Genomic DNA, 22,514 nt, shown 5'->3' with positions numbered 1-22,514 from the left:
TTTTCGCCATCAGGACTGCCGCATACTGGATGTTTTTCCCTTTGTAAACCCTAGAAATGGTTGTGCGTGAAAATCCCAGTAACTGAGCAGATTGTGAAATACTCAGACTGGCCCATCTAGCACCAACAACCATTCCATGCTCAAAAATGCTTAAATCACCTTTCTTTCCAATTCTGACATTCAGTTTGGAGTTCAGGAGATTGTCTTGACCAGGACCACACCCCTAAATGCATTGAAGCAACTGCCATGTGATTGGTTGATTAGATAATTGCATTAATGAGAAATTGAACAGGTGTTCCTAATAATCCTTTAGGTGAGTTGTAACGATAAAACCTTCATAATCATCGGGAAGAAGGAGGCGGGAACAGGCGGACAATCAAATATAGACTTTAATTACAAAATAAACCCAAAACAGCACAAATAAAAACCAAAACACAAACTAAAATCCAGGCCTGGTCCTCTCTCATCCTTCACAGTTGTCGCTCCAGTTTTATATCCTACCATCTCCTTCGTGGGACTCCACCGGCATCGCCTTGTACCCACGTCTCTCAGCCCCGCCCCACTCGTCACATGAGTATATATATATTTTACTTTATATACATATATACATACAGTACAGACCAAAAGTTTGGACACACCTTTCTTATTCAAAGAGTTTTCTTTATTTTCATGACTATGAAAATTGTAGATTCATGCTGAAGGCATCAAAACTATGAATTAACACATGTGGAATTATACATGGAATTATATACATAACAAAAAAGTGTGAAACAACTGAAAATATGTCATATTCTAGGTTCTTCAAAGTAGCCACCTTTTGCTTTGATTACTGCTTTGCACACTCTTGGCATTCTCTTGATGAGCTTCAAGAGGTAGTCACCTGAAATGATCCAACAGTCTTGAAGGAGTTCCCCGTGTGATGCTTAGCACTTGTTGGCCCTTTTGCCTTCTGTCTGCGGTCCAGCTCACCCATATCTCGATTGGGTTCAGGTCCGGTGACTGTGGAGGCCACAGTCTACAAATCTACAATTTTCATAGTCATGAAAATAAAGAAAACTCTTTGAATGAGAAGGTGTGTCCAAACTTTTGGTCTGTACTGTGTATATATATATATATATATATATATATATATATATATATATATATATATATATATATATATATATATATATATATATATATAAACTTTACATTTTAGTTCTGGTTTTGCTGTTTAGTTTCAGCAGTACAGTTAATAAATTTCCCTTTGTATTTTTAGCTTGCATGTTTCAATGTTCACACTTTTCTTCTGCAACCAGAGTCATTCTCTTAAAATTTGACCGTCGATTATTTAAGCTGAACGTTCTAGCTCTCTATAGCTTTTTTTTTTTTTTTCATGTATATTGTTATAATATGTATAATAAAGTTATCTGTATATATCAGGACCCTAAGTTCTAAAGCTCTAAAATCCGGTTTCTAAACGTCCATGAGTTTATTTTTATTATTTATTTATTTATTTATTTATTTTTTTACTGAAACGAAGATTAAAGTTTAAATAAGTACCAAACTGTATCAAATCTTCATTTTCAAAGGAGACTGGAGATTTTACTTTTATCAGCTACACCTTTTTATAATACTTTTTACAATTTTATTAAATAGATGTTAAATTTTGACAGTTAAAAATGTATTGCAATTCATTAAAAAAAAATGCAATTCATGAAATGGCAAACATGTACTAGATAACATAAAAAAAAAAAAAAAAAAAAAAAAATTAACATCAAAACTTTTTATCAATAAATAACAATAACAGTCCAAATCCAACTTTCCCTGACCTGACATGTGGAAATTTCCATTGTTCTTGATGTACACTTCAACTCTTTTATATCATCTGCCTTCAGTATATAGTTGAACTTAGCTTTCATTTTGTGCAAGGCTGGTTTTTTTTTATTCACTTACATGTTCACAAACTAACGTTTACATCCTCTGCTATTGAAAAAAAAAAGTTTGATTCGACTTGTTGAGTTGTATAATGTATAGTTATGCACTCTTTGTGACAACTTCCCTATGTGACCACTAGCTCCGGTCTCCCTATAAACTGTACTTATACAGTATATTAAAGGATGAGATGTAGTCCTACTGGCTGTCTGTTTCAGTCTCCCATTGCTGACAGATAATAGTTGGCTCTGGAAAGAGATAACCAAGTCAGAAGTGAAGGCCTCAAAGTAAGCCTCTGCCTCCAAAAGGACTCTTTACAGAAGATATTATTTTTACCTCTGACTCTGTAAATACCTCCTAGTGGTCTCTCTGTCTCTCTCTCTCTCTCTCTCTCTCTCTCTCTCTCTGTTTCTCCCTCTTGCTTTCTCTCACTCTGTCTAGAGACTCATCTATCTTTTATTTTCTCACAACATGTGTCAGGTTTGAGCTAGTCAGAACCTTTCAAGGCTCTGTAGAAAATGAAAGATGGCTTTGAATACTCAACTCGGATTCCCACGCGAAGATTTCTCCAGATCTTCATTTGTATTTTTCTATTGTGAACAGGATTCAAGCTCATATAAGCTCCAAATTGTTTTTGAATATTTATATTGAAATACAGTTTCAATACAAGTATTTACATTATGCAAACGTAGAACCTTAAATTCATATTCCATTTAGAAAGAAGTCTGTGATGCTTTTTAGAGCAAAGATATATGAATTTATAACCAGATGGACTAATAACAGAAAAGTGATGGTTGTCATTATAAAATGGCAGACATGTTATGTGATGATTATAGTGCGAATATGGTCTATCCACAGTTCCTGTAATGAAGTGTGAAGGAATTTTCTCTTCTAATTACAGTAAAAAAGTGATATTGTAGGAGGAAGTAACAAATCTTTCTCACAAGAGAGTAGTTTATGAGAAAAGAGGCACATCTGTAAAAGGGTAAAGTGGTTTGATGGAGTTTGGCACAACACCAGGCAACTGTGTGTGTGTGTGTGCGTGTGTGTGTGTGTGTGAGAGAGAGAGAGAGAGAGAGAGAGAGAGAGAGAGAGAGAATGAGTTTGCATTTGTGTGACAGCAGAGCAGATGGCGGACTAGTTTCCATGTCTCAGCGCTCAGAAGTGCTGATGAATATATTCCATAAGAAACACTGTATGGAATTTACAGAATGGGCTTCAGTGAATTTAATCTTAAACTGAATGCATTACTGTTTAATTAGCTGAAGCAATGAGGTGCTGATTACATTTAAGTGTATATAAACAAAGATAGGTGAAAAATGTATTTCTGTATATCTGTATATTCCGTATTTCCTGACAACTCTTGGAGGGATTGGCATGGCAATGCAAATGTATTTGGTCTTGGTGGAATAGATCTGCTCTGCTCCAGCTGCTGCGGTGCAAGTACAGAGGCTTGCTACTGCCTATACATCCACATGTGAGCATGTAAGAATATTGCTGCTGCAAACAATATGAAGTAACCCCATAACATACATGAATCACCTCGTAGCAGATCTATACAGGTGGAGCTGAAAAAGGTGGTGGGGGGGGGGGGGGTTCTGAAGCAAGCTGCACTGCTACAGCAAGCTCTAGTCGTATATTTGAATGTTGAACTGTGAGCTTCATTGTTCTACCAACACAGGAAAGAGCCAATCAGCTGTGCCACGTGATAATGATGGCATTACATCAGATTGAGTTAGACCTATCAGACTGCACCATCAGAGTTTCATGCCAGAAACGTTTGTTTGTTTATTTACTTACTATTTGCAATAGATATTTTGAGAAACCCTACAACAACAAAACAAGTAAATAAGTAATAGTGAATAAAACGTAAAGAACAGGATTTATTCAAAATACAAATATTTTGTAACAATATACAATGCTGTTCAAAAGGATGTGTTAAATTGATGAAAAGCGATAGTAAAAACATATCGTTAGATAAGATTTCTAATCGATGATGATGCTATTGGCTCTATAAATATCTCAATTCATTTTAGATTACTTTTATTTGCATGACTCTGTGACATATCACAAAGCAATACATATATATTCTCTCTCTTTCTTTCATTGTATATATGTGTGTGTGTGTATATATATATATATATATATATATATATATATATATATATATTGTAAAAGAAAGAGAGATTATATTATATATATATTATAAATAATGGCTTCAACTGTGACATTTGGTACATTTGTCATGTGATACACGACGAGTACAGAACTTGAATGTTGCTCAGCAACTGTCTGCGTGTAAAATAAAAGGGTTGATGGGTGACTACTTAATCATTAATGTCAAAAAGAGTAAACAGACTTTAGAGGTTTAGAGGGGTGGCTAGAGGCAAAGAGTGGTTTGTGGATGTTGTGAACGTTAGTTTTGTTTTTTTCAGCTTTCAGCATGTGGTTCTGTGAGTGGACTTACGCTGCGAGTCAAGTCTGATTTAAGGTCAGAATAAATGGTGGCAGGGTTGGCTCTGTAACCCAGTGGTCACGCTAATGGTCGATTATAACCATGGGCAGGAGGTGACTGATGTAAGGGCTTTTTGTTTTGTTCTGTAAGTACAGAGGCTTGAGTTTGACTTCATCATAAGGCTGGGAGATGGAGTAGAAGGACACAGAGATGACCCACAGTGTTTCCTTGCCATCAGCTTTAATTTACTATTCCACATGTTGACTTTTGTCAGCATCAAACTGCTCATTAGCTCACACTCTTTATTTCTTCAGCCCTAGGTGCTTGGTTACAGTCAGAGGCAATAGGTAACACTTTTAATACCACATTTTGTGATCTTCTTCTTCTTTTTCTTCCTCTTCTTCTCTGTTCTTCTTCTTTATCTTCCTAAACAAAAGTATCATGTATACCACTGAATCTCAACCAGAGATATGTGTTTTTACTATTAATTAAAAATATATATATTATTTAGGCAAGGCGAGGTACGTTTATTTATATACCGCAGCACATTTCGTACACAATGGTAATTCAAAGTGCTTTACATAAAAGAAACTAAAATAACCATAAAAAAGTATGTAAATGGTTTAAACTTTTTATTTAAATAATTTCAATAATTGGACAGTCAATCTTCACAACAATACAAATTAGTTAAAAATATTAGCTCAAACTGTCATTTTTATAACCATTTAATATTTAACAATGATCCCTGTCACAAAAACACGTCCACCCACACACACCCACACACAAATTCATATGTATTATGATTTTACATATTAAGTTACTTTCGAAGATCGTCCCTAGGCTACGTATGTAACCCTAGTTCCTCGAGGGAAAGAGACGCTGCGTCGAGCGCTTTTGGGGAATGCATTTGGCAAGAACAACTCTGAATATTGTGTGCAATCAGTTCAATGGAAGAGCGTGACGTCACGGACGGGGTGAAGTTCCTCTTCGGGAACTCGAGCTGCGTCGAGCGCTTTTGGGGAATGATGTGCCAATGCTGCCAGACTACCAAACCCCTGCCTAGTGTGTATCCGAAGAGCACAGCTTAGGACGAGAGGACAGAAGAGCCAGGAGCAGCTCGCATATCGAGATTGTAAAATCTGGCGAATGTAGAGGGCGTGGACCACCCCGCAGCGTTGCAGATGTTCAAGAGGGACACACCTGCTAAAAAGGCCTTAGAGGCAGCCATACTCCGCATAGAGTGAGCCTTGGCTCCCAAAGGAAGGGGAAGACCAGAGGACTCATAGGAGACGTTGATAGCCTCGATTATCCAACGACTAAGGGTCTGCTTAGAGGCAGGAGAACCCTTTTTAGGAGGACCGTAGCATACAAGCAATTGGTCAGACTTTCTCCACAGGGCAGCTCTGTGGATGTATGCGTCCAATGTTCGCACTGGACACATACAGTTTAGATTTTCCTGGTCTGGCTACCGAAAGGGAGGAGGACAGAAGGCCTGCAGTATGACAGGTTGTGGTGTGACAGAGGGAACCTTCGGAACGTAACCCGCTTGAGGGTATAAAAATGCTTTGGCCATACCAGGGGCAAAGTCTAGATAGTTAGGGGCCACTGAGAGGGCCTGAAGATCTCCAACTCTCTTTAGAGAGGTAATAGCCAATAATAGGGCAGTCTTAAGTGTCAGATGTCTGTCTGAGATTTCTTGAATTGGCTCGAATGGAGCTTTGCATGGCATCTAGTCCCAGTGGTGCTGGGTGAACTAAAGAGAACCAGAGGGGACATCGCGATGTCTCTCGAGTCGCGAAGAGGTCCACCTGAGCTTTGCCAAATATTTGCCATATCTGCTTCACCACCTCGGGGTGAAGCATCCATTCCCCGGGCCTCGGCCCCTGTCTCGATAGAATGTCTGCTCCCACATTCAATCTCCCAGGAATATACACTGCTCTTAGCGAGAGGAGTTTGCCCTGGGACCACAGGAGGATCTGGTACACCAGCTTGTACAAGGGGTGTGAACGCAGACCCCCCTGGTGATTGATATAAGAGACTACCGCTGTGTTGTCGATGCGCACTAACACATGACAGCCTCTCAGGTCTGGGAGGAAATATTGTAAAGCTCGACATACTGCTAGGCTCTGTAACCCAGTGGTCACGCTAATGGTCGATTATAACCATGGGCAGGAGGTGACTGATGTAAGGGCTTTTTGTTTTGTTCTGTAAGTACAGAGGCTTGAGTTTGACTTCATCATAAGGCTGGGAGATGGAGTAGAAGGACACAGAGATGACCCACAGTGTTTCCTTGCCATCAGCTTTAATTTACTATTCCACATGTTGACTTTTGTCAGCATCAAACTGCTCATTAGCTCACACTCTTTATTTCTTCAGCCCTAGGTGCTTGGTTACAGTCAGAGGCAATAGGTAACACTTTTAATACCACATTTTGTGATCTTCTTCTTCTTTTTCTTCCTCTTCTTCTCTGTTCTTCTTCTTTATCTTCCTAAACAAAAGTATCATGTATACCACTGAATCTCAACCAGAGATATGTGTTTTTACTATTAATTAAAAATATATATATTATTTAGGCAAGGCGAGGTACGTTTATTTATATACCGCAGCACATTTCGTACACAATGGTAATTCAAAGTGCTTTACATAAAAGAAACTAAAATAACCATAAAAAAGTATGTAAATGGTTTAAACTTTTTATTTAAATAATTTCAATAATTGGACAGTCAATCTTCACAACAATACAAATTAGTTAAAAATATTAGCTCAAACTGTCATTTTTATAACCATTTAATATTTAACAATGATCCCTGTCACAAAAACACGTCCACCCACACACACCCACACACAAATTCATATGTATTATGATTTTACATATTAAGTTACTTTCGAAGATCGTCCCTAGGCTACGTATGTAACCCTAGTTCCTCGAGGGAAAGAGACGCTGCGTCGAGCGCTTTTGGGGAATGCATTTGGCAAGAACAACTCTGAATATTGTGTGCAATCAGTTCAATGGAAGAGCGTGACGTCACGGACGGGGTGAAGTTCCTCTTCGGGAACTCGAGCTGCGTCGAGCGCTTTTGGGGAATGATGTGCCAATGCTGCCAGACTACCAAACCCCTGCCTAGTGTGTATCCGAAGAGCACAGCTTAGGACGAGAGGACAGAAGAGCCAGGAGCAGCTCGCATATCGAGATTGTAAAATCTGGCGAATGTAGAGGGCGTGGACCACCCCGCAGCGTTGCAGATGTTCAAGAGGGACACACCTGCTAAAAAGGCCTTAGAGGCAGCCATACTCCGCATAGAGTGAGCCTTGGCTCCCAAAGGAAGGGGAAGACCAGAGGACTCATAGGAGACGTTGATAGCCTCGATTATCCAACGACTAAGGGTCTGCTTAGAGGCAGGAGAACCCTTTTTAGGAGGACCGTAGCATACAAGCAATTGGTCAGACTTTCTCCACAGGGCAGCTCTGTGGATGTATGCGTCCAATGTTCGCACTGGACACATACAGTTTAGATTTTCCTGGTCTGGCTACCGAAAGGGAGGAGGACAGAAGGCCTGCAGTATGACAGGTTGTGGTGTGACAGAGGGAACCTTCGGAACGTAACCCGCTTGAGGGTATAAAAATGCTTTGGCCATACCAGGGGCAAAGTCTAGATAGTTAGGGGCCACTGAGAGGGCCTGAATATCTCCAACTCTCTTTAGAGAGGTAATAGCCAATAATAGGGCAGTCTTAAGTGTCAGATGTCTGTCTGAGATTTCTTGAATTGGCTCGAATGGAGCTTTGCATGGCATCTAGTCCCAGTGGTGCTGGGTGAACTAAAGAGAACCAGAGGGGACATCGCGATGTCTCTCGAGTCGCGAAGAGGTCCACCTGAGCTTTGCCAAATATTTGCCATATCTGCTTCACCACCTCGGGGTGAAGCATCCATTCCCCGGGCCTCGGCCCCTGTCTCGATAGAATGTCTGCTCCCACATTCAATCTCCCAGGAATATACACTGCTCTTAGCGAGAGGAGTTTGCCCTGGGACCACAGGAGGATCTGGTACACCAGCTTGTACAAGGGGTGTGAACGCAGACCCCCCTGGTGATTGATATAAGAGACTACCGCTGTGTTGTCGATGCGCACTAACACATGACAGCCTCTCAGGTCTGGGAGGAAATATTGTAAAGCTCGACATACTGCTAGCATTTCTAGACAATTGATGTGCCATGTCAGATGGTGACCGCTCCACAGACTGCGGGCAGGGTGGCCACTCATGACCGCACCCCAACCGGTGAGGGACGCATCTGTCGCTAGCGTTACACGGCGACCAAGAGCTCCCAACACCGGGCCCTGATTCAAGAACCAAGGTTTCTTCCATATGTCTAAGGCACGAAGGCATCGCCGCATGACCTGAATAGTTCGGAAAGGATTTCCCTTCATGGAAAACCCCTTGGTCTTGAGCCACCACTGAAGGGGCCTCATGTGCAGGAGACCAAAAGTTATCACATTGGACGCAGCTGCCATGAGCCCTAACAGTCTCTGAAACTGTTTCACAGTGAGTGACTGGCCTTCTCTGACTCTCTTGACTGATGTGAGGATCGACTCGATCCGAGCAGGAGACATACGTGCCTGCATCGTGGTCGAATCCCATGCTATGCCTAGATAGGTGGCTCTCTGAACTGGAGAAAGTACACTCTTCTTGGCATTCAGTCTCAAACCCAGCTCCCCCATATGGGCGAGAACGACACCTCTATGTCGAAACGCCATCTGCTCTGATTGAGCTAGAATCAACCAATCGTTGATATAATTTAGAATGCGGATGCCCTGCATACGGAGGGGTACCAGAGCCGCATCTACACATTTCGTGAACGTGCGGGGTGAGAGTGCAAGCCCGAAGGGAAGTACTCGATATTAATAAGCTTTGCCCCCGAAAACGAACCTCAGAAACTTCCTGTGTTGTGGAAGGATGGATATGTGGAAGTATGCATCTTTGAGATCTATTGTGACAAACCAGTCCTCGGATCTGATTTGAGCTACAACCTGTTTGACAGTAAGCATTTTGAACTTCAGTGACATAACTGAGAGGTTTAACTGACGCAGGTCTTAGATCGGACGCAACCCCCCATCCTTCTTTGGAACTATGAAATACCGGCTGTAGAACCCGGATTCCCTGTCTAGAGGAGGGACCACCTCGATGGCCTCCTTCCTTAATAGGGTATTCACTTCTTGTTCCATAACCAGAGCCTGCTGGGGGCTGACGACTGTCGATGTAACCCCATTGAATCTCGGCGGTGGATGGCCAAATTGAATAGCATAGCCTCTTTCTACTGTGTGCAGGACCCATTGAGATGCATTTGGCAGTAGTTTCCACGCTGCTCGATAATGTACTCTCGAGACTGATCTCTGGTGTAAGAGGCCCCCGAAGGGGAGGCGAGCTTCCCAGCTCCGCTACACTCACGGGCGGAAATAACTGGGAGGGACGCTCGTGGGAGACTGCTGCGCCCTGAAACACTGGCAGGGTTGGCAGACCGGCCTCCAGAGGGCCCCCGGGGAGAGACGGGCACCGTATAATGAGGTGGACACCGCTCTGACCCCGTAGGGGCTACCCTCGAGGTCACTGGAGTACTGGCGTCAGGACCTCTTCGTCGAGGACTTCCTAGCTTCGATAACTGTACGAAGATCATATTTAACTCTAGGAGCCCCCGACTCAGAGCGTCCCCGACGTGGGGGAGCACGAGTGGCGACGCTCTGCTTTTGAGCCTCGAGGTATGAGGAGCCTGCTAGTGGTGTGAGTATCTCCCGTCCAGATAACCCACAAGAGCGACGAGGGAGGAAACTCTGGAATGCCGCCGCCTGCTTACGGGCCTCCTGGAACCTGTCAACGACAGTATTAACCCGAGGCTTGGAGCGGGGCGTCCAGGAGGCAGAACCTGTCACGGTCTTTCATTTGGGACAGGTTCAGCCATAAATGCCTCTCCGCAGCCACCAAGGCTGCCATAGACCGCCCAATCGCGCGAGCGGTCTCTTTGGTGGCGCGGAGGGAGAGATCAGCGGTCCGTCTAAGCTCTGCAATATCGTCGGACTTGATCCCCTCTCCCTCGTCTACATCTCTCAGCAGGTCGGCCTGATATGCTTGAAGGACGGCCATAGTGTGAAGGCATGCCCCTGCCTGACCTGCTGCTACATAGCCCTTGCCCACTAACGCTGATGCTGTTCTGAGTGCTTTGGTGGGCAAGGCCGGAGCCTTCAGAGACGATGCTGAACCGGGTGACAGATAGCGCGCAAGCGTCTGTTCGACCCGTGGCATCGCTCTGTACCCACGCTCATCGAGCCCTGTCACATTCCCATAATACTGCGAATCAGGGCCGAAGAGACGGGAAAAAAGGGAAGGCTCCGGACTGGAGGTGGTTTTCTGGGCCTGAGATACCACTCATCGAGTTTACTTCTCTGCGGTTCATGTTTTTTCTCTGGGGGCCAGTCTATCTTTAACTTCTCGACAGTGCGAGTAACCACCTCCAGCAGCTCCTCATACTGGGGCGAAAGGGGTGGCGAATTTAATTCAATTCAATTCAAGTTTATTTGTATAGCGCTTTTTACAAAACAAATAGTTACAAAGCAACTTTACAGAAAATTATGTTTCTACAATATTTAGCAGTAGCTAGTAGTTTGTGCACATTTGACAGGATTTTAGAAAAGAAAAAAAATAATAATAATAATACAAGACGTAGTCAGCTAGACGATGAACTATCAATATTATTAATTAAGTTATTATATGATTCAGTCACACGTTTAGCAATAATTGATAATTCTGTTTGTTGATTCAGGGTTAGCATCATCTGAGGTCCTCTGAGGGTCAGCATCATCTCTTCTCAGGTGTTCTGGATCCAGACTGGAGCTTGTGAAAATCCTAGTTACCATGGGATGTTAATCCCGTGGCGAAACATAGAAATCCCTGGCATGGGGCGAATCCCTACCAACTGTCTCCACATCCACCTCATCAGACGAAGAGAGGTAGAGTGTCGACCCCTCGCCCTGGGGGGAAGAAACCGACGAGCGTGCTTCCGATCCCAGGGTTTGGGTGCCGAATCTAGCAGATGAGGAAGGAGATAAGGACTGGCACGTCTCGATTCCCTCTGCCAGATCCACCTGCGAACCCCACGAGTGCAGCAGCCACTCTGCCTCAGCAGAAGCGGGGCCAGAGCCGCGGGGAACGCTGGCGAAGACTCCCTCCTCGAAGAGAGCCGACTCAGCGTGCTTCGACCCCAGGCAAACCACGCATAAATCATGTGTGTCTTCAGCCGTGATGTAGCGCTGGCATGGAGGAACACACAGTTTATAGCGCGATTTCGTTTCGCCCTTCAAATGTCTAGTCTTTGCTTTAGACTTAGGAATTTTAGTCTACTGATACTGGACAGACAACAGTAAATAAGACCTACAAGACAGACTTATGAACATGCACACACAGAGCGCTTGCTGAAAGACGTGAAGCTGAAGCCAGTTGCGTGGCACGTGCCTTTATAGATTCCTGGTCGCTACGTCACCCCGTCCGTGACGTCACGCTCTTCCATTGAACTGATTGCACACGATATTCAGAGTTGTTCTTGCCAAAGGCGTTTCCCAAAAGCGCTCGACGCAGCTCGAGTTCCCGAAGAGGAACTATTTATATTATTATGATCTATTTAACATCTATTTATTTAAGTTTCTCCACAACATTCAGTACAAACTGCTCTAATATTATTATTATTATTATTGTTGTTGTTGTTGTTGTTGATGTTGTTGTCATTTTTAATAATATAATATAAAACATTTATAATATTGATGGTTATTTTAAATGATATCCAGTATAATGAGAGGACAAAAAAAACAATTTCTGGATTGGTGTTGATGAATTAATAGACGAGGCTGTGTGGTACATAATAATAAAAAAAAGCCCACACAAATTACACAAAAGCTGAAGGCAAATGCTTTGTGTAACAGAAATTAGCAAAAGCATTTGTTTTTCAGTCATTTTTTGAGAAGGGCAAAAATAACCAAGCAGCTAGTCATTAAATCTGCATGAAACAAACTGTTTTTGATTTTTGATTGAACTCCAGACTGCTGAATGATCCCAGCATGGCTCCTCAAGTGCACCTGCGATTGCCACGTGAGAGTCAGCGGTTCATCTGCACCTGTTCTCCAGAATACGGCTCGCAGCGGTTGGACGTTTCATTTCATGCACGTCAAAGCTAGCTAAATATAAAGACATGGGTCAAATTAGTGTAAATTAAACCCAGCACATGCAGTGTGTATAAGGATGAGCATTATTACATGTACATTTTTATCAACAGACATGCATGCACAGAGCAGAACCTACTGAACATATACTGAACTGCTGAGTGCCAAGGGGATGTAACTACCTTATGAGTTTTAAAGGCTAGAGCCTGGCCTTCTTCTACTGAATCCTGAAATGCAGTAGAGTCTGAGATCACTGTTGACCTGTCTCTCTCTCTCTCTCTCTGAAGTGTCAGCTTCTAAAGCAGTCACTCTTAAATAGGATTACGAACAGATTTTTGATTAATGGCCATAATCTATAGAACCTATTCCAGGGTCTAGGGTCTACAAAGTGGTGATGAAGATGATGATGGTTAACGCCCTATACTGATAGACACAATTATCTAGAAATTTGTTAACCGATAGAGATTTTGTACTATCGGCTCTATCACGGTTTCATGCTCAAGACATTGATGTGCTATGTGGTCACAAAAACGTATGGTTTGCAAGTGCTTTTAAGTATTGCAGTATTGCAATCAGCAGCGAAAGAGAGACAATTTTGCTATGAGTGCTGTCTGCATTCAATTCAATTCAATTTTAATTCAATTCAATTCAAGTTTATTTGTATAGCGCTTTTTACAATACAAATCGTTACAAAGCAACTTTACAGAAAATTATGTTTCTACAATATTTAGTAGTAGCTAGTAGTTTGTGCACATTTGACAGGATTTTAGAAAAAAAAAATAATAATAATAATAATACAAGACGTAGTCAGCTAGACGATGAACTATCAATATTATTAATTAATAGTTATTATATGATGAAGTCACACATGTAGCAATCATTGTTCGTTCTGTTTGTTGATTCAAGGTTAGCATCATCTGGGGTCCTCTGAGGGTCAGCATAATCTCTTCTCAGGTGTTCTGGATCCAGACTGGAGCTTGTGTAATCCTAGTTACAATCCTGCATGACTTTATTGAGAGGATATATATGTGTATATATATATATGTGTGTGTGTGTGTGTGTGTGTATATATGTATGTGTATATATATATATATATATATATATATATATATATATATATATATATATATATATATATATATATATATATATATATATATATATATATATATATATATATAATTATAGAACTATTTTTTTTTTTTTTTTTTCGTCCTATTACTTGTAATTAGTATCTAATTCTTATTTAATTGCTGGCTTTTTAAAACTTAGGCTATATTGATTTGTTGTGATATTAAATCTGGGGACAAGAATTAACACCTTTCTATGGTATCAATTTTTTTTTTATCATTAATACCTTATTTAAAGCAAAGATAACTATATTGAGATATACATCGTTACTGTGAATATATATATATATATATATATATATATATATATATATATATATATATATATATATATATATATTTAAAGCTGCAGTCTGTAAGTTTTGCCTCTTTGTGGCCATTTCATCTTCCTTCCGTGGGTTATACTGTGGCATGGCTCCAGCACGGATGAATCTAATATTTTTGATGAGTATGTGTGACAGTCAGTCCCTGCACTGGTGTGGATATTTAATGTACTTTGCACACACACAGATTCTAGTCTACAGTATGTCTTGGAATATATGACCCAAAAAATAATTTTCACCAGATATTATCATCTGTACAAGTAAGTAACAAGTCTGCCACGTTTGTTCTGACCAGCTGAGGAAAAAAGCATTACAATAAATTGCGCTACCAATGGTGATTTAATCTAAAGATTGGTTAGCTCATATCACATCAAACCATGCAAATTATTATTACTATTATACTTTATTTTCAAATAATTAATGTCAACAACATCAGAATTGTCTATAGTATGTATTAGCGTGTAGATGTCCTTTTCTGTACAGTCTATTCTAGCTGCTGTGAGAAAATACTATTTTCATATCAATAATAATAATAAATATTTATTGAGCAGAAAATCAGCATATTAGAATAGTTTCTAAAGGACCATTTGAAACTGAAGACAGGAGTATTTATTTATTTATGTGCATATTGATAGTTGATTTTATAGGAAAAAGGGGCCCTTGCAAGGAAATAATCATATTTGGGGGGTCCATGGCATCCAAACTGAGGAAACCCCTGGCCTGGTATAGAAGCTGAAGAGTTTTAAAGCCTTTATTATTTTTGAGTATTGTGCTGTATGAGTATTTCCTTTTTTTTTTTTTTTTTTTTTTTTAGTGCAGATGAGTTCTGCTCAAACGGGGCAGGGAATTACAAAATTAGAGCTGCATAAGTTAAGAGATGGAGCGAAGAGGCTTGGATGTGTACAACCACGCAATAAAGAAACAACAAATGCAGTAGATCAAGAGATGAGAGAAGAGGACGACGTGAGGGTGTGGGGTGGGACGTAAAGACATGGAACAAGATGTAAACAGATCTGTGGATTTCTGCTGATGAAGATGAAGTTGTGTTTTATGATGTTGTGAAAGAGATGACACTTTCAGTGTCCAGGAAAATTAATTTTTAAATGGAGACATTTGCCAGTTTGTAGACCATGTATTAAATCATAAATTAAATAAATGATCTGTGGAACATGTGGACAGAATAAGTATAGCGTTTCACTACAGATAGTTTTATACTTCATTTTTATAGCTACCTGACATTAAAAAATTGAAAATTTATTAGAGAAGTGGGAAATTAGATCTTGCAGATCTTGCAGTATGTAACCCTTTTTGAAATTTTTTTTTGATACTAATTTTTTTTTTTTTTTTTTTTTACATTGAATACAGACTACATCAACATCTAAAACTTTACAGATTTTTTTTAAACTATTAAGGGAAACTTTATAAATCATTTGCAGTGTGTTTATATTATGAATATTTAAGTTTAGTTAAATTACTATTACTATTATGGAGATATGTTTTACTTCAGATCAAGATCATAAGTCATATCTCAGTGCTTTCTAAATGCATAAATGTAAATAAAATCAGATCTCGTTACCTGTCCTGTCTCCCAGGTTACACCTGCATGCTGCTGTTGACTGCACTTCTGTCTCTTGATAATTATTTAGCTTTAGTGACTTACTGTCCCTGAAGGGAATCATGTCACTTGCTGTTAAACTTGTTATGTTTATCAGATTGGGTGAGAGGGCACAGTGGCAAACCTGTAAAGTCACAGGCTGATGTAATTAAAAGCACTGCTTCATGGATACGCACTGCTGAGAACAGATCAAGGTTTAAAATTGAATTAAATACTGGAAATTTACAAATGAAGGGGGATCAAATGTACAATATAATAATAATTAATAGATTAATAAATTAATATTTAAACCATCCTAATATTAAATATTATTGTCCAATAATTTGCATTGTTTTGTATTAAAAATGAATGCTACAAAATAACAAAAATCTGGTGTTTAACATTATGCTAAAATAATTATTACTTTTTCAGATTTCACCCAAGTGCAGCCATAATTTTTTGTTTCGGCCCAGAATTGTTTTTATTTTATTTATTTATTTATTTTTATTGCAGTGTATCCCTAATGCTTATAGAATGAAGGTTTAATTTCAGAAGGCTGTTTTTTCTTCTTCTTCTGCTTCTTCTTTTTTTTTTTTTTCTCAGGAAACAATATTTATGTACTGTATGAGTTCATAAAGGGGATGAAAATTTACCCATTACCCATGGAATTCTGGCTGCCCATGGTGTATTTATTTTTTATTTTTTACATATAAAATTTAATTTCTTGATTCACTTAATCATGTAATTTATTTATTTTTATTATTATTTGTGGCTATCACAAATTTCTTAAATTTAGGATATTTTTCTTTTCTTTTCTTTTCTTTTTGCAAACCAAACATTTTTTTTTTATCTATTTAAACAAAATACAAAATTTTAATTATTTTTTATGACTTTGTTATACCGGAAATAGATTTAAAAATGTGATATCACTTCTTAGAAAACTATAAAAATTAAACTGAATCAGGTTTTGACTTTTAATTTATTTGTGTATCTTGATTGTAGAACATACAGAATTTATATTGTGCATCCTAAGGTAGACACTTTCAAATAGTTTTTCTTCCTTTCCCTTCCCAGTATTTTACTGCATAACAACATGCCAGTAACAGTTCTGATACAAATTACAAGTTACCAAATAATCACTGTACGTGTGTAAAACTCAGTGGTGTCCTGCTGCTGACTGAGACCGTGCAATTAGCTTCCTACGTAGTGTGGGTGGATAAATCCAGCCACTGCACCTCCTCCGTCTGCATCACTGATTTTGTGAGAGCTTTTATACGTTTTATTGGTTGAATACTATTTCCATGGCCTATCAGCTTGAGCCATATGGGCTTTGTCTTCGTAGCACTCTCGCCATCATTTTCACTGTAGGTGACAAACTCTAAAAAGACAGCTAAGTGGGTCTGTAGTGAAAACAATTATATGGAGATTCTTTCTTGCTCAGCGAGCTGTTTTTGGTTCTCTTCCAATAGTCGGCTTAGATATTTGGCTCTCTATCCTTCAGACTAGTTGCCCTCAGAATTCCACTCTCATTGTCTGTGTACGGTTGCTTTGACTGTCTCGCTTTCTCTGGTGTGTTGTTACAGTGAGTTATAGTTCCCTAAGGAGCCCAACTGGATGCATTGTCTGGCTGATATTTACTGCAGTGTACAGTCACAAACATCATAACTTTTTCTATGTCAACTGGCTGCACGGAACAGGAGGTTTGTGAAGTCTGAATGGTGCACTCTAGCGTAATAGCTTGGACGACTGAGGCTTTTGTGGATTTGTGTGTAATAGCACTACAGAGCTAGTATGGCAATTTAGAAAAAGAGAAGATTGCCAGTATCGCTATGCTTAAATACAAAATATATATATATATATACTGTGTTGAAAAATACTTAACCAAATTATGTGTTCTCAGGACAAAAAGACTGGCAAATTAATAGTTGCTTCTAATTATGCTCTCATTATCACCAAATTCTAGGCTTGAAAGTAGTACTTCCATTGTGGTCAATGCACGGTCATACAGCTCTTGGATTTGCTCAGTGAAGAAAAATGTTTTCTGTCATCTTTATGTGACAAAGCCCCTTTGAGCCACATAATTTTGGCACCATGATGACCTGACTAATGTAGAAATCAGAGAGACACTTTACTTGAGACTGACATGAGGGACCCGGCACACATGTAAAAATGCACCTCTAGAACATGTGTTGAACTACTATAAATCTGTGGATCTCAGTCCTGGTCCTGAAACTGCTCTAATGCTGATTCCATTTAAAATGATATTTAAATTAATTCATTGTTTTTTATTATTATTGTTTATTATTATTATTATTATTATTATTATTATTATTAAGAAAATTTATATTTTAAAAAGCTAAATGCTAATTTTTACTTTATTGTTAAATTACTATTTTTGCTGTATTCTATGTTATTTAGTTTTTTTTTCTTTTCTTTTTTTTTTTTTTTTGCATATATTGCTTTTTAATTGTTGTTGTTAATCTGTTGTTACTGCATTTTACTGTTACAGTTTACATTTTAACGGCTCAAATAGATACAGAAACACCCACTGACTGAAATGGTATAGCTTAGAAAGGCCAGGACAATTTTTTATATAAATCTGATTGGATTCGTCTGAAAGAAGAAAGTCATAGACACCTAGGATGCTTCAAGGGGTGATTAAAACACAGGCTAATTTTCATTTTGGAGCGAACTAACCCTTTAACCCTATATGAATTGATGACATACTTATACAGTTAGGAATTGTAAAACATGCAAATATCCAAAATGTCATGGCATGGTTACCTTTTTTTTACATGTAGGTCACAAATCAATGCTGGACATGGATCATATATGATCATATATTCCCATTTACAGACCACGATCTAAATGAATCTGCACGCTAACATGCAAACACTGCACCGCATGGAGGGGAGAGGACAGGATCAGTCTGCTCTCAAACTCTGTTCATCTTTGTCAAGGACAATTCATTTAAACGGATGAGCTCAGACAAGTCGGCTGGCTGTTTCCGCTCGCCGGGGTTTGCGCCGGAGCTTTTGATTGGCTGATTGTATTATTGTATGCAAATCCTTTCGGGGTTGCAGCCAGTAGGTTAAAGGCTCGTGCTGGTGTGGCTCTCGAGACCCGGGGCGCGAGGTGAAGCAGCTTTCCGCAGAGCTGTCCACTCTACGGGTGCTGAAACGAGGATTTCACGTCAACCGACAGTTGGAGGGAATTCACAAACTCCGAGGACGCTGTACAGCTTAACCAAAACGGGATTGGATTTACTTCGCGCAGTTAACAGTGTTGTTTCAAAAGTAATTCTCGAATTTTAAAAACCACACTCGGAAATACCTTTCTGGATGAGTTGTAGTTGGACAAACAGGTATGTTTTTCTTCTCTATGATGCCGGGTGTGATTTAAGATCAAACCTCAGGTCCGTGGATCCACCACGGATGTATTTCAGTGTGATTTAAACGCGTTCACTATATCATCTGAGCTGGCTTTTGTACTGATGTGCAGTTTTTCATATGGATTAAATGGAGGCAAGGTGGAAAGCACTTTCTCTGTAGAGTGTGAATAATTTAGCATTTTGTGCAGTGACATTCAGCGTAGCTTGCACAACCGACTGAAGCCCGGTATAGCCGTGGTTGATGGAGGGTGATGAAGTTAGACGAGCTTTTCCCATCCGCCGTACCGGGGACAAGTTCACTCGTCGGTCGCCCCGATGTAATGTTGCCTCAAACGGTGCTGCGATATTCCTCGAATGAACAAAGTAAACGTTAAGCAAACGTACGGGACCCTGAGCAAAGCTCGTGGCCGTTTAATTTAGCCGCAGGGTACTTAGCAAGTTGTTTTTCTTGGCACGCAAATCCTTGAGTGGCACCGTGCGCGCGCGGGGGGATTATACTCTTGTTTTCCTCGTCCAGATTCAATCTGGCGGGTGTGCACGGCGATCTCTGGTAATTGACGTGGCTGGCTGGAGACGGGCGACAAATTGGTGTCTGTAGTGCAATTATACGGAGCCGTTCACATAGGACGTGTTCTTGCGTTGCCTTGAATTAAAGATCGAAGGAGCGCGAGGCACTTAAAAAGACGCGTTTTAAGTTGTTGAATTGATCGTTGAATCTCAACCCTGCTGTCAAGTTACAACACAGCTTTTTAACGAATGTGAGCATAAAGTGGCTGTTCCATATATGACCGAGCTATATTTGTACTAATAAATCTGCATGTGATAATTTTTATATTTTTTAATGGCCATTAGCAGTCAGCTACATCCATATAATTTTATGCACTCTAAGGTATTCCAAAAAACTCTTTATAAATTAGATAATGCAGAATAACTGAAGATACATATTGTTCTTCAGACTTATTTAGCTCTCAGATTGAATTAGAAGCAACCTATATATTAATATTTTGCACAACAGATGACAAAACTATATATATATATATATATATATATATATATATATATATATATATATATACATATATATATATATACATATATATATATATATATATATATATATATATATATATATATATATATATAAATAAATAATAATAATAATAATAAATTAATAAAAACACTGGAATGTGATGTCTATGAGTCTGAATAGTTTATAAAAATTGTGTGCATCGCTGTATGATTTTTCCCATGCACCATGTTCACATGAGCTGCCATTTTACTGATTTATTATTGTCTGTTTCCTATTGAAAACTTATTGTGTGTGTGTGTGTGTGTGTGTGTGTGTGTGTGTGTGTGTGTGTGTGTGTGTGTGTGTGGCCATCGATCAATAGTACTTGTCTTTTTCACAGTTTCTATTTGATAGGCTGTAGGCACTATTTCCAGCTTTCCTATTGTATTGGCTTTATTACAGCATGAATAGGCAACAAGACCTCGAGAGACAGTATTGCAGTTGGTTCTTTTTTTATTTGTATGAAATATGAAGCCAAGTTTACACAGTTTAGTTACATTCTCAAGCTCTCCTGTTTTGTTATTGGCTGTTAGTTTAGCTTTGCCAGGAAAGATATTCATTGAATTCTATAGCAAAGCATTGACATAAAATCTGCTTTTGTAAGCTGTGTTTGGAGCCAGTGCTTTGTGTGAACTTGACTCCGTAACGAAAGGTAAATGAAACTCGAAGTGAACAAAAGTGAAAGTTTAGTTTAAAAAAACATACAGAAAACAGTAAAAGAACAGAAAGGTGGGTGGAAATGCATCACACCACCTGCTCAGTATATGACTGATGATGCTTATATTTAATGCATGAGAACTCAGTGAGGGTCAGCTACTGTATGAGCTTCCATGCTCTTCTGCTCAAGTGAATCTGATGCACATTGAATTCTACATCAGATGAGTATTTAGATGCAATCCTGGAACTTTTTCCATGGCTCTCAGTTGCAAAGGATTTACTGAAGCAAAGGGTACTCATGCAGTGCATAAAGGGAGAGGAACAACAAACAATTGCTTCTCCCACACAAATAGACACACAAACATGCATTCTCACACATATAGACACAAAAGTAAAGCCTCAGATCTTACAAACACGCATTACAAATCACTGAATAGGCCATTAAATATGCCTCCAGAGCAGATGGCACTCAAAAAAAAAAAAAAAAAAAAAAAAAAAAAAAAATTCTGTAAGAGACCTTGCTGGAAAGATTGGGAAAAGAACACCCAATGGAAAATAAAATTTTACATATGGTGAAAGGGAAAATTTACTGTAAGCATATGGTTTTCAGCAATGGATCTTCTCATAATCCTCTAAAGGTGACCGCATCCTTTCTCTTTCAGTAGCAAGACCTCACCCTGTCTCTATTCTCCAACTCTCCACTTTTAGAGTTTCACCCAATTATTGTAAATTTTTCAGCAGCAGGTTGAGGAGCTGCTGTAATGCTGTGGTGTGCACTGATGTGAGAAATACTGCTCACAGTGGAAATATATGTAGGCTCCATACGCATAAGCGTGGTTTAGCATGTAAGAAGCGAATCTACATAAAATTAAGTATGTAGATGTAGACAAGATGCAGATGAGTTTGTTTCTTTATCAAAACAAATTAGGAGAAATTATATAATTTGTTCACCAATGGATCCTCTGCAGTGAATGGGTGCCGTCATCTACATCCAGAATGACCTGGTGGTGAAATTGGACTGAGAAGTACATTTTGAGCAAATTTTCATTTTTGGATGAAATATTACTCTAAAATTCACCCTCATGCCAATCCAAACCAGATGACTTTCTTCTGTGTAGGAAGATTTATAGTGCCTTTCTTTGCCCATGCAATGAAAGTCAAACGTGTTGTCCTTGAAAACATTTTCTTTGTGAGGGTGAGTGAATGGTGACAGGATTTTTATTTTAGGGGTGAATCTCTTTAACAACCTTGCCAGTAATTGATCATTATATGAAGCATTTATCATTTCTTATGCTTTGAAAAATCAGCCACATTTTTCATTTCGATCATCACTATCCTCTTCATCATCAGCTACATTGTCAGCCACAGCTGCATCTTCATCATCACCATCATCGGCATCATCACCATTATTGTCTTCATGCTTTTCTCATTTTCCGCCTTCATCACAACTCGTGGAATTATTATTGTGCGCATAATAGTTGTCTGAGATTTGCAGTTGTTTACTGTGCTGAAAGGCACTGCACTCACACGAAACAAAAAAAAAAATGAAGAGGGGCAATACAAACACTCTAATTGCTTTCAATAATTAATCTCCTCAAACGACTGCCTTGCCTTTGCAGCCTCAATGTAAATAGCATCACCCGAGATACACATTCAAGTAAGAACCCAACATTACATTCACATAATGCTGCAGAAATGGATGTGCGAACAAACTTTATTCCTGGTGTCTGTGTATTTCCCTGTCCATAGATATGTTCATCACAGACCTGAGTGAGTCCTACTGTT

The 22,514-nt window shown here is 39.3% G+C and overlaps 1 protein-coding gene across 2 annotated transcripts in view; it reads left to right on the top strand.

Moving 5' to 3' along the window:
- Positions 1–18,548: 18,548 nt before the first annotated feature.
- Positions 18,549–22,514, top strand: part of LOC127971150 (follistatin-related protein 5-like) — a 111,818-nt gene continuing 107,852 nt past the window's right edge. For both annotated transcript variants that reach the window (XM_052573979.1, XM_052573978.1), the window contains exon 1: positions 18,549–18,976. In XM_052573979.1, coding sequence (XP_052429939.1) covers positions 18,954–18,976 — 23 coding nt within the window. In that variant the 5' untranslated portion in view covers positions 18,549–18,953. The remainder of the gene's footprint in view (positions 18,977–22,514) is intronic.

This window comes from Carassius gibelio, chromosome B14 (genome assembly GCF_023724105.1).
Source record: "Carassius gibelio isolate Cgi1373 ecotype wild population from Czech Republic chromosome B14, carGib1.2-hapl.c, whole genome shotgun sequence".
NCBI classification, from domain to species: Eukaryota; Metazoa; Chordata; class Actinopteri; order Cypriniformes; family Cyprinidae; genus Carassius; species Carassius gibelio.
Note: the sequence above shows the minus strand (reverse complement) of the source record. Positions and strands in the feature narration are given on the sequence as shown.